This window comes from Narcine bancroftii, chromosome 2 (genome assembly GCF_036971445.1).
Source record: "Narcine bancroftii isolate sNarBan1 chromosome 2, sNarBan1.hap1, whole genome shotgun sequence".
NCBI lineage: Eukaryota > Metazoa > Chordata > Chondrichthyes > Torpediniformes > Narcinidae > Narcine > Narcine bancroftii.
Window position 1 is genome coordinate 372,531,740 of NC_091470.1, and position 15,120 is coordinate 372,546,859.

The window sequence follows — 15,120 nt, forward strand, 5'->3', positions numbered from 1 at the left end:
AGTATACTTAACAGAACCAGAAATATCAATAAAAGTACTACATAAGAAATTGAAGGAATATGAAGAAATATCGGGGTACAAAATTAATGCAAAAAAAAATGAAGTGATGCCAATGAATAATGCGGATTATACACAATTTAAAAAAGAATCACTATTTAAATGGCAAACACAAGCAATCCGATACCTAGGTATTAGATTAGATAATAATCTAGGCCATCTATACAAATCAAATTATCAGTCATTAATGAAGAAATTACAGGAAGACTTAGAATATTGGAAAGAATTGCCACTAACACTGATAGGGAGGGTAAATTGCATTAAAATGAATGTCTTTCCAAGGATACAATACCTATTTCAATCGTTACCAATTCTCTTAACAGAGAAATTCTTCAATGAACTAAAGAGAATAATAAGGAAATTCTTATGGAAAGGGGGGAAACCAAGGATAGTGCTAGATAAATTAACGGAATGGTACAAACAAGGTGGTTTGCAGCTACGAAACTTTAAAAATTATTTTATAGAGCAGCACAATTAGGTATTTATCAGATTTTTATCAGACAAGGGAAAAACCAGATTGGACCAAGATAGAGCTAGACAAAATAGGGGAGAAGGTACCAGAACATATACTTTATAAGTGGGATGAAAAACTGGTGCAAAATAAAAGTTCACCAGTACTGCATCATTTACTCAACATATGGAAGAAGATTCACATAGAAAGGAAAAAAACAAATTACCAACTACCAAAATTATTATTGACGCAAAATCAACTAATCTCATTCACAATAGATAATCTTTCCTTTAGAGAATGGGAGAGAAAAGGAATTAAAAGAATAGAAAACTTTTTTTGGAAAATAATTTATTAACATTTGAACAAATGAAATACAAATATGGAATAACTCACGATACAATGTTTGCATACCACCAATTGAAAACTTACTTAAAGGACAAATTGGGAAAGCAGCTTTGAATATGTGATTACAGACACAATGATAATAAAAAGATTTCTAACGAACATGTACATTAAGCTGCAAGAGAAAGAAAATGATGAAATAAGCTATAAATCCAAACAAAAATGGGAAAAAGATTTAAACATAAAGATAAAAAATGAAATATGGGAAAAGTTATGCTCTGGAACTATGAAGAATTTAATAAACACGAGATTACGCATGATACAATATAATTGGTTACACAGACTATATATCACGCCCCAAAAGTTAAATAAATGGGATCCAACACGATCAGATAGATGTTTTCGCTGTAAGAAGGAAACGGGAACAACAGTACATGCAATTTGGGCATGTACGAAAGTGAAAAAGTTTTGGGAAGATCTAAATCAGATATTAAATAAAATCACAAAAAGCAACATACAAAAAAATCCAGAGATCTTTCTTCTAAGTAATATAAGAAGTAAAGAAATAGGCCTCAAACTGGATAAAGTGCAAAAAAGATTTATTATAATAGTCTTAGCTGTAGCAAAAAAAAGTATAATGTCAACTTGGAAATCAGAAGAGAGCCCGAGAGTACAGCAATGGTACATGGAAATGAATAAATGTATTCCATTAGAAAAAAAATAACATATAATTTAAAAAATAAAATCACATTATTTGAACAAATTTGGGAACCATACATGGAACACAATAGAGAGGGCTTGCCTCGGACCTCTACCCCCTAAAATGATAAAAAGACAAAACTACTTGATCCAGTGTGTAAAAGTGATGACACATTTTTCTTGTTTATTTTCATTGTGTGATGATGTTGTTTAATGGTTTTATTGTATTGTATGTGTTGAACGTTTAATGGGTTTGGAGGGGAGTGGGAAGAAGGGAGGGAAGGAAGGGGGAAAAAAAGGGGAGAAAATGCCACTGTGTATATTGAAGAGGGAAATGTTTGTGTGTATTTTGATTGATAAGGTTCATAGTGTGAAAAATTAAAAAATAAATAAATTAATTAATTAAGGAGAGAGGGTCGGGCATGTAACGGCAGCATCATATAATTCAAAAGCCAGAGGAGTAGCTATATTAATCAATAAAATTGTACCAATCAAAGTAGAGGAGGAAAATAATAGATCCAGCAGGGAGGTATGTAATGATAAAGTGTCAGATATATTCAGAATTCTGGAATTTGCTCAATATATATGCACCTAATGAAGAGGATCAAAAGTTTATGCAAGAAATATGGGAGGAAATCCATGCAGACACAGCGGGTACATACAAACTCCTTACAGAGATCCTGAGTCCTGCAATAGCATGGTGCTAACCGCTACACTAACCATGATCTGTTGAAAACTCGCTAATTAAATCACCATCCTCCCCACAGGCTTGCATGGCTCATTATTCATACTTTACCCTTACCCCTAATAGACACACACAGATATTTCACACACGCAGACATTTCACACACACACACATGGACATTTCACATACACACAGGCATTTCACACGCATCCGGACATTTCACACATGCGGACATTTCACACACATGCAGACATTTCACTCACATGAACATTTCACCCACACAGATACTTCACACAAACGCATACAAACACACTCACATGTGTGCACGTGAGCACACACACAGATGCATGCTCACACACACGCACTTGCATTCCACATGCACAAATACACACGTGCACACACATGCACACAGTTTCACTTTACATCCTTCAAGAGAATAGTTTTAGAAACTCTAACATATGGATTTCATGTGCCATAGGTACCAGTATTCATATAATCAGCTTCACCAATGTCTCAATCCTGCCTTTGAAACCTCAGTGTATTTTTCAACAGAATCCAATTGAAAAGTGATGACTTTTCTCCCCAGAGTAGAATGCAATAATGCCTATTTCTAGTGGCAAAACACAAACATCCTGAAAATGTGGGTTAGATGTTGGAAACCGACCAGGCCCTTGCTCATGTGTCACCCTTGTGAGTCTGGTGAGATGTCTCTCCCTGTGGATTGCTTGTTATGGGGTCATTACACCTTGATGTGCAAGAGGTGGCCTTTGTTAGTGCCAGCACACTGCTCTGGCTGGGACCCTGCCAGGGAAGGAAATGACTTTTCTCCCTCCTTTAAAACACCCTCCAAAACGGCTGCTGGAAATCTGCATCACCCCTTGGTTTCCCCTTCCCCATACAAAATAAACACCTCCATTCCCCCAGTGGCAGCTAAATCATCAGTCCAAATCCCTCCCACAATCTGCTGAAGGCTATACCCCTTCTCCCCTAATGCCCCAGGTCACCCATTGCCCTATGATCAATCCCCACCTCATCCCAACCCCTAAAGGAATGCCAGGAAGTGGAATTTTCACTCCCCTTGGGATTGGAGTGATTGCTAATGTTCCATTGCTCGGTCACCACCCGCACTCTTCATGTGCCCTGGAGCTCCTGGGCATTTTGTTTCAATCAAGACCATTGAGAGCAAAGGCTTTCAGCCTGCACTTCATGCAGAACATTTGAAAATCGCCCGCATGACGATCCAATTGTTCGATAGGTTTTGTGACTTTTGAACTTTCTCTGAATTTAAAATGTTTTAGTTTGCTTTATTTTTTTCTGTTTTCTCTATGCAGGAGAAGTTTCCCCTGGAACTTAATTCTTCTGTCAATCTTTGTAAGTATTTCTCACAGTGATGTTCCAGTTGACAAGCCTATAATTCCTGAAATGATTACTAATTAACGAAGGACCTTTGTCCATTCTCAGATAGAGGTGAAAAATCAGAAAGAAAAACAGGGGAACTCTTCCCAAAGATTAGGAGTCCAAGACAGAGAGTTTTTGAATAGTCAGGGCGGCCATGGTTATGGGGAGAAGGCCGGGCAGTGGAGCTGAGTGGGGAAAATGGATCGGCTCGTGATTAAATGGTGGGGCAGACTCAATGGCCTATTTCTGCTCCGAGCTCTCATTCACGCGGATAACATCACTCGAGCAGGTTTTCTGCTCTTTATCACAGTCATGTGGTGCGAGTGCTGTATGAATTGACTGCCACCATTCTTACATTAAACTCTGAGACCCGCTGAGATGGTGCAAGGCATTGGAGCAAAGGTTTCCTTCCCTAAACGTAATCCTTTTCCACATTATCTTCCTGATTCCTGTTTCCTTGCCAGTTTTCTCCCCTTGCCCCACACCCCTGAAATTTACACCATTTGTTTAGCATGAACTATAACAATTGGCTTCATATTTGTCACGTTGCACTTGCCACATCAACAGGATCAACAGCCAGTGGTGATCTGTATCCAACGAACTGCTTTTATAACATTGTACACAGCAGGTTCCAGGCACAGCAATGAGCAAAATGCGTATCAGTGTTGTTGGCTGGAGATAGGCTTTCGTCAGGAAATTGGGGGGGAACTCCCCCCATTCTTCCTTGAAATAGATCATTCACAGTCTCCCAAGCAGCGAGGGTCTCCTGGAAGGGATCAACCTTTATCTTGCCTCTGTCTGGTTTCTACACCCCACTCTGGAATAGGGGTTGAATCCAAGAGCTTCTGTCTCCAGGATAACTATACCATCACAAGAGCCAAGTTGCTGTTCAAGAGGGTGCTTTCATTGGTGGGTGGGACACGAGGCTGACAGAAAAACCATGTGGAATGGAACCAGGTGGCTTTAATTCTTGTTGTTGCAGGGGTTGGGATGACAGCTGGTATGGAATAGTAACCACATAATGTAGCACCATCTGAACAAGGCACGGCTCTGTCTTCAGACCCCAGCTGCTAATTCCAGTAATCTTTGTGTTTCTATCTTCATGGATAGAGGTGTGACCCATAGAACACTACAGCGCAGTACAGGCGCTTCGGTCCATGATGTTGTGCCAACCCATATATACCTACCAAAAAGGCTCCTTTATCTTGCCTACACACACCTTCAATGCCCTTGGAACAACAAGGGTCGGGCAAAAGGTTTAGTGCCTTTCTCCAAGGCCGAGCAAATTCACACTGAGCATGGAGAGTGACCCACAGATCCTGGTCATTCTCACTGTAATTGAATGTGTTAGGCTGCATCGAATTTCGTGACTTGTTCATGACAATAAATTCTGATTCTGAACGTTTTTCCTTGTCTGATACAATCTCTCCTTCTTTCCTCAGACTCTGGCCTTGTCCTACATGGCAGGGATGCTTAGCACGTAAGAAATGTTTGTAAAGCAACTTGGGTTTAAAATTGTTAGCATGAGGGTGTTTGAAGTAAGACCAAAATTTATGGCCCAGGCCTGATTGCCCCTGAGAATGAGCAGCCTCCTTGCCAAATGCAGTCCTTCAAGCAGCACCCTGGGTGCTGTTGGGGAGGGAACCTTGGATTTAGACCCATCACAGACTCTGACCTCATCCATTAAAGACATCAAGAAGGCAGCCGACATCATAAAGGGCCCCCGTCACCCTGGTCACAACCTCTCCTCACTGCTCCCTTCAGGTAGAAGGTGCAGAGGCACCTCTTGGTTGAAGAACAGTCTCTTTCCCAACAGCCATCAGACTGTTTCCCTGTCCAACCGTATCCACCAAATCCTCTGACACCACAAAAGGGCAGTCTGCACTATTGTAACATCATTTCTTCCTTGCACTCTTGAGACTGGGAATATGGATGACCTTATCTCTCCTTTGTAGGCACAGTTAGCAAAGCAGTTACTGCGACTCTGTTACAGCACCAGTAACCGGGGTTCAAATCCCACACTGTCTGTCAGGAGTTTGTACTTTCTCCCTGGGCCAGGTGCTCCCACCGTTCAAAACGTACGAGGGATTGGAGGGATTTGGACGGCATGGGCTCGTGAGCCGAAAGGGCCTGTTACCGTGCGGTGCGGCTAAATTTACATTTAAAATCTATTATCTCTTTTTGTACATTAATTCAATGTATACATTTGTAGTATTTATTAAACAAGTACCTGATCAGCTACAGCAATAACAATTTCAGTGCATGTATACAGGGAATGTATATGGCTGTAAGCTCTTTACCAACGAATCATGAACATGTCATAAAATTTGTAGATTTGTGGCAGCTGTATGGTACAGACCAAGGTTCAAAATTACTGTAAATTACAATTCCATCAATGCAAGATTTAAAAGTGCAAAACAGTGAGGTAGTGTCTGTGGTCCATTGTCCCTTCAGAAATCCAATGGTGGAGGGGAAGAAGCTGGTTTTGTAACATTAAGGCTCCTGTACATTCTTCCTGATGGCAGCAGTGAGTAAAGTGCATGACCTGGGTGTTGAGGGTCCTGCTTTCTTCAGGCACCACCTCTTAAAGATGTTATTAAGGGATCGAAGACTGATGCCCACGATGGCTCTGGCCGAGGTTGTAACCCTTTGATGCCTTTTCTTGCCCCGTGCATTGGCACTTCCGTACCAGACAGTGATGCAACCAGTCAGAATGCTCTCTACACCTGTAGAAATTTACAAGATTCTTTGGTGACATACCAAATCTCCTTAAACTCTTACAAAATATAGTCACTTAAATGGTTATATGGTTATATATGTGCCTTCTTCATAATTGTATCAATTATCATGTCCCAGGATGGGACTTCAGAGATGTTGACACCCAGGAATCTGAAGTTTCTTACCCTCTCCACTGCTGACCCCCTCAATGAGGACTGATTATGTTCTGGATTCCCTTTCCTGAAGTCCATAATCAATTCCATTGAGTGCAGGGTTGTTCCTGGGACACCACTCATCTAGCTGATGCATCTCACTCTCAAAGAATAGTAGAATTTGTTCTATATGGACAAAATGCATACTTCCTCATTTCTACACATTTAGTTCGACTATTTCCTGCTACAATCATTAACTTTCTCACAGCTCTTAATGTTGTCAACACAGGTTTCTTGATGAAGGGTTCCAGCCCGAAATGTTGACTGTTATTTTTTTCTCACCGACATTGCTCAACTCGCCGAGTTCCTCCAGATGGCTGGTTACATTTGATTCCTGCAGTTCTCCAAGGAGAACAGAGATAAGAAACTAGCTGATCTACCTCACTCCTGTACGCTTCCTCATTGGCGTCTATGACTCTGCCCTCATCAGGGGTATCATCGGCAAATTTGTTAATGGCATTTGAATTGTGCCTGGCCACACAGTCGTGGAGGAGTGGGGATGCATCTTTCCGAGTCAGGGTGGTGTGTGAGTGGGTCATGGTGCTTCTGCTGCTCTGCCTTTCTGGATTGGAGAGGGCACAGGTCTGGGAGGTTCTTTTGAGATGGTGAGGCCATGTTGCCTCCTAAATGGTCAAGAAGAGAATTGGTAATGAGAACAATGATGTGTTTATTGTCATACAACGTACATAGGCACCAGAATTCTGAATTGCTGCAGCCAAAACAGATACTGGTAAAGAAAAAATGTAATCAGAACCTCATCAGAAAATAGATCAGAAAACATAAATTAGATAATGAAATAAATTTGGAATGAATGGCTTTGCGGCCAAGTTTGCAGACAATACGAAGGTAGATGGAGGAAACACAGGCTGCAGAAAGGCTTAGGTAGATTAGGAGAATGAGCAGAGAAGTGGTAAATGAAATACATTTTGGAAAGTTTTAGCGATCTGATGGTGGAGGGGAAGAAGCTGTTTTGTGCTGCTGGGTGCTTGCCAGGCTCCTCTACCTCCTTCCTGATGGTAGCAGTGGGGGTCCTTAATGATAGAGGCTGCTTTCTTATGACACAGCCTCTTAAGGGTGTCCTTAATAGAGTGAAGAATGGTGCCCAGGATGGTGCATGCCAAGTTCACAATTCTTTTTAATTTACTTTTTAAATTTTAGACATACAGTACGGTAACAGGCCTTTTCTTCCCATCAGTCCGTGCTGCCCAATTACACCCTATAACCTCCGGTACATTTTTTAAGGGTGGGAGGAAACCAGAGCCCCCAGAGGAAACCCACAGACACGGGAGAATGTACAAACTCATCACAGATAGTGTCAGATGCAAACCTGAGTTGTTGGCCCTGTAAAAGCATTGCACTAACCGTTCTTCCTGTCCTGTGTATTGGCACCTCCATTCCAGGCAGTGATGCAACCAGTCAGAATGCCCTCCACAGTACACCTGAATGGCCTGTTGAAAGTTCCAGAATGTTCTATTTCCATTCTATGAAACTATTGTCCAAGTTACCTACTGCAGTGGTGAGCAGTGGAAGGCAATGTTGAGTGGCTTTGATGGCTCAGGGACAGGGTTGACACCAGCACAACCCAGGTGAGGCTACAGCTTGTTCCTCTGCTCCGCACAATGAAGTGTGCATGCTAAAGCGATGGGAATAGGATGTGAACTCCAGGCTTTCGGGCGGTACGCTCAGATGACTGAAGTCCACACCTCAAGGATCCAGAGTTGCTTTCCCTCCAACTACCAGGCAAGCAGCCAGTTCAGAGTGCTTCCACAGGGATCATAGAATGGTACATATTCTGGTTCGTCCAAGCTGGATGGTACAGACAGTTCCATGTACCACCCTCAGGAAGGACAGAAAGGCTTGCGAGGTGCACAGGAGGCTTCCAGAAATGAGGATGCTCAGCTGTGAGCAAAACTAATGGTTTATTGTCTTAAACACAAGTATAATGTACAGAATGCAAAGAACATCTTACTTGCTGCAGGTTTCTCGGTACATAAACCACACGATGCATTAGGTGTAAAAAAAATTTTAAATAATAAATATTCACTGTCATTCAATAATACATGGGGTGAGTAGTGCAGACAGGTCTACAGAAGTCTTTAAAGTAGTGTTTTGATTCAGGTAATACAAGCATAAATAACTATTTTTGAATGTTTAGGTGCCAGACTTCAGACTTCTATACTTTCTGCCTGAGTAGAGAGCATGGCCAGGGCGATGGGGTTCCTTTATGATGTTGGCTGACTCACACCCATGAGGTTGATGGCTGTGATGGACATGGCTAGTCTTTCTCTGGGACTCCTAGGAACATGAAGGCATTAACTCTCTCCACTGCCACCCCGTCAATGAGGACAGGCACATGATCCCTTGATTTTGCTGACATTGAGAGAAAGGTTGATGCTCTGTCAACACACAGCCAACACATAAAGATACCATCTTTATGCTCTCAGTCATTATCCTCAGGTTCTTCCCAAGGTACCCACTCCTTCACTATGACCCCCCCCCCCCACGCACCCCCAATCTCTTACCGTCCGATCTTTGGTCCGTTCCACCCGAGCCGTGAGAGTAAGAAATAAAAAAAACAAGAGGGAGACAAAGACAATAATTCAAATAACTGAGCAAAACAACATGAAACCAAATGCAAAAGACATTCACAGCCATACTTCTCCTTAATCCCATACTACCTCCCTCCCCCAACAAACCCCTCATACAACAGGTTGTGCCACCAGCACCCATCAACTCCTGAGCTCACCAGGAAAAAAAACTACTGTTACAACTTTTCATTTGTTTGGTCTAACTTCTTTCTCAACTTCTGTATTTATACAATTTAGATAATATAAAAAAACACCATGTAATTATAGTTCAAGGCACGTCTGTATCCCCCTACAGGTCAAATTTGTTACTCATTAAAACTACCGCAGGCGGTCTCCTGACCAGAGTTTACATTCCCGTCATGCTCCCCAACGTGGGTAAGCCTGCGGCACCTGGGCTTTTTCCAGATCTGTAAAAAATTTCTTTGCTCCTTCTGGCAGTGATATTTTCAAGGTGGCTGGGTACCTCAACACGCATTCATATTTGTTCTGCTTGAGCAGTCTCTTAGCCGGTTCAAATGTCTTCCTGGCCTTCAGGAGTGCTGAGCTAATATCTGGGTAGAAAAAGGTTTTGTTCCCCTCTAACTCGAGAGGGGATCCCCTTTTCTTTGCCCCGATTGCTGCCGCTCCTAATATTTTCTCCCTGTCCTGGAACCGCAACAGCCTCACCAGAACAGAGCGTGGCCTTTGTCCGGGACCAGGTTTGGGGAAGAGGGACCTCTATTCTTTCACCCAGTATCTGTTATCCAAGACCTCAGGGATCCAGGTTTGAAAGAAGCACACTGGGTTCTGACCTTCCAACCCCACTATTTTAATATTGTTCCTCCTGCTATAATTCTCGAGGCATCCAGCTTCTTCCAGATGCTCTCCCTTTCATTTATTAACTTTTCCATTTTATTGGACATAATATTGGTATCATCTTCATTTTTACTTATTCTTTCTTCTGCCTCAGTCACCCTGCCCATTAGGCCAGATAAGGTGCTCTGGACCCTGTCCAGTTTTCCCCCCATGTCCTGGGCTCTTTTGTCCACAGCTAGGAAGAGCCTGCCCTCCATCTGCCCTGGCTTGCTAATTACATCCTGCAGGAGGGCTCTAAGCCTCCCTACTTACTTTTCCTTAACAGTCCTTTTCCCCTGGAGCTCCGAGCTTCACAGGGTCTCCCCAGCCGTTGGCCTCTTCCTCCTGCTGGACCCCTCTTCACTACTGCTGATGCTCCCTTCCTCCTCTGAGCCAGCGCTGGACCCACAGGCTGTTCTGCTTCCTCTGAAGTCGCCTGCTGTTGGGACTCCTGCTGAGACTTGTCGTTTTCCTCCTGGCCCACTGCCAGGGCAGAGGTTAGTTTCACTCTCTCCCTTAGTGCTGGCAGCAATGCCGGTTTCTTGCAGTTTCCTCTTTTGTCGGGCAGGTCCGTTCCCCACGGGAGTTGCCACTGCTGCCCCACACCCGATGCCGACGCCGACCACCTTTGGCCTCCCTTTGCGATCCTGCCCTTTCCTTCTCTCCAGGGGCTTCCACAGGGATTTCCTCTGTACCTACCGGGCATTGATGCTGGATTTGTCCAGGACCTGTTCTCCCCATCTGGCAAGTTCCTCCTTTGGAGCAGCAGTTCCAATTTTGGACCCTGGGGTGGCCCCGCCATTTTCCTCACCACAAGGCATTCCAGGCTTACCCTCTCACCTCGGTGGTGATTCTTTCACACTCTTGCTTGCAGACTTGCTTTTTTTTGTCATGTTGCGTTAAAAAAATTCTTCTCACATCCTTTTTTGGCATTTTGGACTGGTCATTTGAGGTTTTGACCTTGTTTGTAATCAAAAATCCTTGGAGCTCTTGGAATCCACCTCCTCTTACTCTCCCCGCATCACGTGACCTCCACCTCACACATTCTTGACTCAAAACAACTTATCCCAATCCACACATTCTAGATCCTTTCTCATTTCTTCAAAATGAGCTTTTCTCCAATTTAAAAACTCAATCTGAAGCCCAGACCCATCCTTCTCTAATGGTATTATGATCACAGGACCCAAAATGTTCCCCTTCATATACTTCTGTCACCTGTCCTGTTGCGCTCCTTAATAGGAGAACCAGTATTGCATCCTCTCTCTAGTTGGTACATCTATATACTGATCTAGAAAACTTTCCTGAACAAATTTGACAAACTCTAAGCCATCCAGCCCCTTTACAGGATGGGAGTCCCAGTCAATATGTGGAAAGTTAAAATCTCCTACGATCACAACCTTGTGTTTCATGCAGCTGTCCGCTATCTCTCTGCAGATTTGTTCCTCCAATTCTTGTTGACTATTGGCAGTCTATCACCTCATGAGTGTGGTCATACCTTTCCCATTCCTCAACTCCACCCATAATATAGCCTCAGTAGTCAAGCCCTCTAGTCTGTCCTGCCTGAGCACAGCTGTGATATTTTCCCTGAAAAGCAATGCCACTCCTCCCCCTTTCATTCCCCCCTCCCCCCAGTTCTATCGCATCTAAAGGAATTGAGCTGCCTGGTCCTGCCCCTCCTGTAACCAAGTTTCACTAATAGCCACAATGTCATAATTCCACGTGCCAATCCACGCTCTAAGCTCATCTGCCTTTCCGATAACATTCCCTGCATTGAAATAGTTCACCTGAGAGCATTTCCACCATGTTCAACCAATGACTCTAACGCTGCATGTAATTTTCACATCATCTGTCCCTCCTCCACTCCTCTATCTGCTAGCCCTCTGGTTCCCCTCCCCCAGCAAATCTAGTTTAAATCTAGTGAAGTATTTGCGGACTGTTCATTATTGCTAAATAACTAGATGAGTCGGTAGTTGCAACTTTACACACTCAAAGAGAGGAGAGAGCTGATAACTTGACGTCTGCTAGGACTCAATCCAACTAATGCACCCTCGTGAAGCTTGCACATGCTCAGTGCGCTGTTGCGAGTAAGGTGGGTGTAGAGCAACCCCGAGAAGTGGCTGTCTACACAGACCAAGACATTGAAGAAGGATCTGGTGGATCAGATGCTGTGACTCCAGTTTGAGACACTGGTTAGTGTACCGGCTGGACTTGCATTGCCAGTGGCCTCAGTGGTCCATGCCACCAGGGTATGGCTGTTTGTTCATTCTAACCTGTGCCTCCTTCTCCCAGCTTCCATAACACCAAGACCGTGCTGCTGTGCACTGGGATCACTGCCTTGGTCTGTTTTGCCGTCACCATCTTCTCCTTCCAGACAAAGGTTTGTGAAACTTCCTTAAACATTCTCCTAGTATGTGGGTACTGATAGAACAGAAATTCCTATCCCCTGGTCACAGGAGCATAACCTGCCTGGATACTCTCTGAAAACTTGCAAGGGCACCGAGTGTCACTGTGGGAGGGGCAGTACTGAGGGGGTGGGGTCACACTGTGGGGGGGGGCAGTGAGGGAGGGGCAGTACTGAGGGAGGTCCCACTGTGGGGGTGGGCAGTACTGAGGGGGGTCCCACTGTGGGAGTGGGCAGTACTGAGGGGGGTCCCACTGTGGGGGTGGGCAGTACTGAGGGGGGGTCACACTGTGGGGGGTCACACTGTGGGGGGGGGGCAGTATTGTGTAAGTTCTTTCATTGACTAAGGCTTTATGGTTTTAAAAATTGCTAAGTGCAAGTGCAGCACTGGCTGAAAAGTCTGGGAGCTCATTCCCATCCCAGCGGTGGTCGTTTCTGGAGGGATAAAGAAGTTTGCCCTGCAAGGTCTTTGACTGGGCCTGAGGCCTGTGGGTTCAGCAGTGGCTAGCAGATTGTCACAGCCGTTTCTGGACGTCAGTGAAAGTTGGATCGTTATCATCGGAGACTCGGTCAAGACTGTGGTGAGATGTAATTCCATCACTAGGGTACCAGGGGTCATCCCAGTGACCTTGTCTATAAAGCCGTCCAGAGCTCCAGTCCAGCCTTCCAGGTTCATCTTGCAGAAAGCGACAAGACCTCTTAGTGTACATATTAGTTTATTAAAGCTGTCTTATACTCCCACTGCTGGTCTGGTTATTGTCAATACAAGGATGACGGGGATTCCCAACAGCTCCTGGGACTCGTGAGGCCGGAGAAGAATCGGGCTGACCCGGAGGCAGACAGCGCTTCAGTCGTCAGTGCGCCGCTGCCATTCCTGTAGAAACTCCCCTCCCTGCACTGCTCTTTTGGAGAACGATTGATTGTGGGCTTTGCTGGTGGAAGGACCCGCAGGTGCGGTAATTACTGCCTGTGAAGGCCTTTCATTCATGATGAGCTGCAGCTCTACGCAGCTCCTGGAGGTGGGGCTCCTGGAAAGGTGTCGGCCTTCAGTTTGATGACTTTGGACAATGCGCAGATGGGGTGGCCTCTGTCCGTTGGTCTGCAACGTGCTTTGAAAACTCTGTCTCAGACTCTGGCTGGGAAGGGTGGGAAGGGGGGGGTAATGCTGCAGTGGATAAAATTCACGGGAAGACTATGATCTTCTTGCCGAGGTGTCCCTGGCCATGAGAAAGGGTCTGTCAGTGCAAGGGCTCTTCATCCCGGTGGAGCCAGTGATGGCCCCCATGCAGAAGGGGGGGTCCTGTCTGCCGTGTATCCCCACATTCCTGATACAGACCTTCTCCTTTTCTCCTTCCCCTGCCATCTCTGGGGGGGGGGGGGGGGGGGGGAAATCCGATATCACCCTGATGTTGTGAAATCCCAAACCTGTTATAAGTCACTGTATGGCTTTAAAAGGCTGGTTTTTATGCAGTTGGTGCGGGGTGGGATGCTGAGGGGCAGTTCCAGGTGGGCTTGGAGGGGAATACTTCTCCCATGTCCTAGGCCATGGGGCATCCCAGGTACTTTGAATGCAAGGGATATGGGCACATTTGGAGAGATTGCCATAACTGGCGATCTTCTGACTCCACTTTGACATTGCCGGGAGGCACAGCTGGCTCTTCTGCTGTTCCCCCTTCAGCAGTTCCTCTCCCCAGAGTAGATGTCCCTCCTGAGGTGGGGGCAGCAAGTATTGGGGAAGAACGTGGGGCGGATGGTGGAGAGAGGTGGGCTCCTGCTAAGGGAAGGATGGCGTGGACGAAGACAAAACACCTCCAGACCCCTCCTCTGGAAGAGCGGGAGCCAATGGTTTCCTCCAGGCCCGACCACAGGACCCGATAGTCAACGGGCCTGAGGAATAGGGGAGGGTGATGGAGTGTCAGAGGCCGAGGATTCCTCAGAGATGGGAGTCTCTGTGCCTCAGAAAGTAGGTGGACAACATGCAGAAGGCACATGTCCATGGAAGTGGGAAAGGAGGAACCTGAGGAAGGGGATTTACCCCCGGTAAAGGCCACATGCATGGAGAGTGTCTTCCCAGAGCTAGAGGGTGGCCCTCTTACATCAGGGCTGCATTTCCTGAGCAAACCTATCCAGAGACAGTAGGGGATCTCCTGAGCAGGAGAGGACCTACCCTCTGGTGTGGCTGCACACCCAGAGGGCGCATCGCCCAGTGGGGTAGATAACCCCCTGAGGGAGGAGGGGCACCTAGTGGGGTGATTGCCCAGATGGGGTGGCCTCTATCGAGACAAGGGGTCCTGTGGATGGTGTCCTGGCACACCAGTCTGCTCAGTTTAGGGGTCAACAGCCCATTCTATGAAGATGACCAGGTGAGGAGGCAGACACGACTCAGACAACACATGTCCTTCATTAGGACTCCAGGAGGGTTTGTGAATCGCCCATCCTAGGGAATGGTGGTGTAAAGTTTGCATATTTAAATTTAAAAAGCTGTACTGAAGAGGTGGGGGGGGGGGGGGTCACACTGTGGGAGGGGTAGTGCAGAAGTCACGGTCCATACTGCCGGGAAGACAGGATAAATGAGTGAACTGGCTGAAACGGGATTTGAATGGAAAGGATTTGTTGGCGAGGTGTGGGAGAACTCGGGCAAACCTCTTGTTCAGAACAAGTCTGCTGCTTGTGAGTAAAGTTCTGCTGTCTCCAACTCCACAGTTCCAGCCATCAGCTGGCAGTTTGCCAGGGTG

At 45.5% G+C, this 15,120-nt stretch overlaps 1 protein-coding gene across 8 annotated transcripts in view; it reads left to right on the forward strand.

Moving 5' to 3' along the window:
• Nucleotides 1–15,120, forward strand: part of faim2a (Fas apoptotic inhibitory molecule 2a) — a 71,973-nt gene that overhangs the window by 14,810 nt on the left and 42,043 nt on the right. For all 8 annotated transcript variants that reach the window (XM_069922643.1, XM_069922644.1, XM_069922645.1 and 5 more), the window contains 3 exons: nucleotides 3,566–3,605; nucleotides 5,075–5,112; nucleotides 12,274–12,361. In XM_069922643.1, coding sequence (XP_069778744.1) covers nucleotides 3,566–3,605; nucleotides 5,075–5,112; nucleotides 12,274–12,361 — 166 coding nt within the window. The remainder of the gene's footprint in view (nucleotides 1–3,565; nucleotides 3,606–5,074; nucleotides 5,113–12,273; nucleotides 12,362–15,120) is intronic.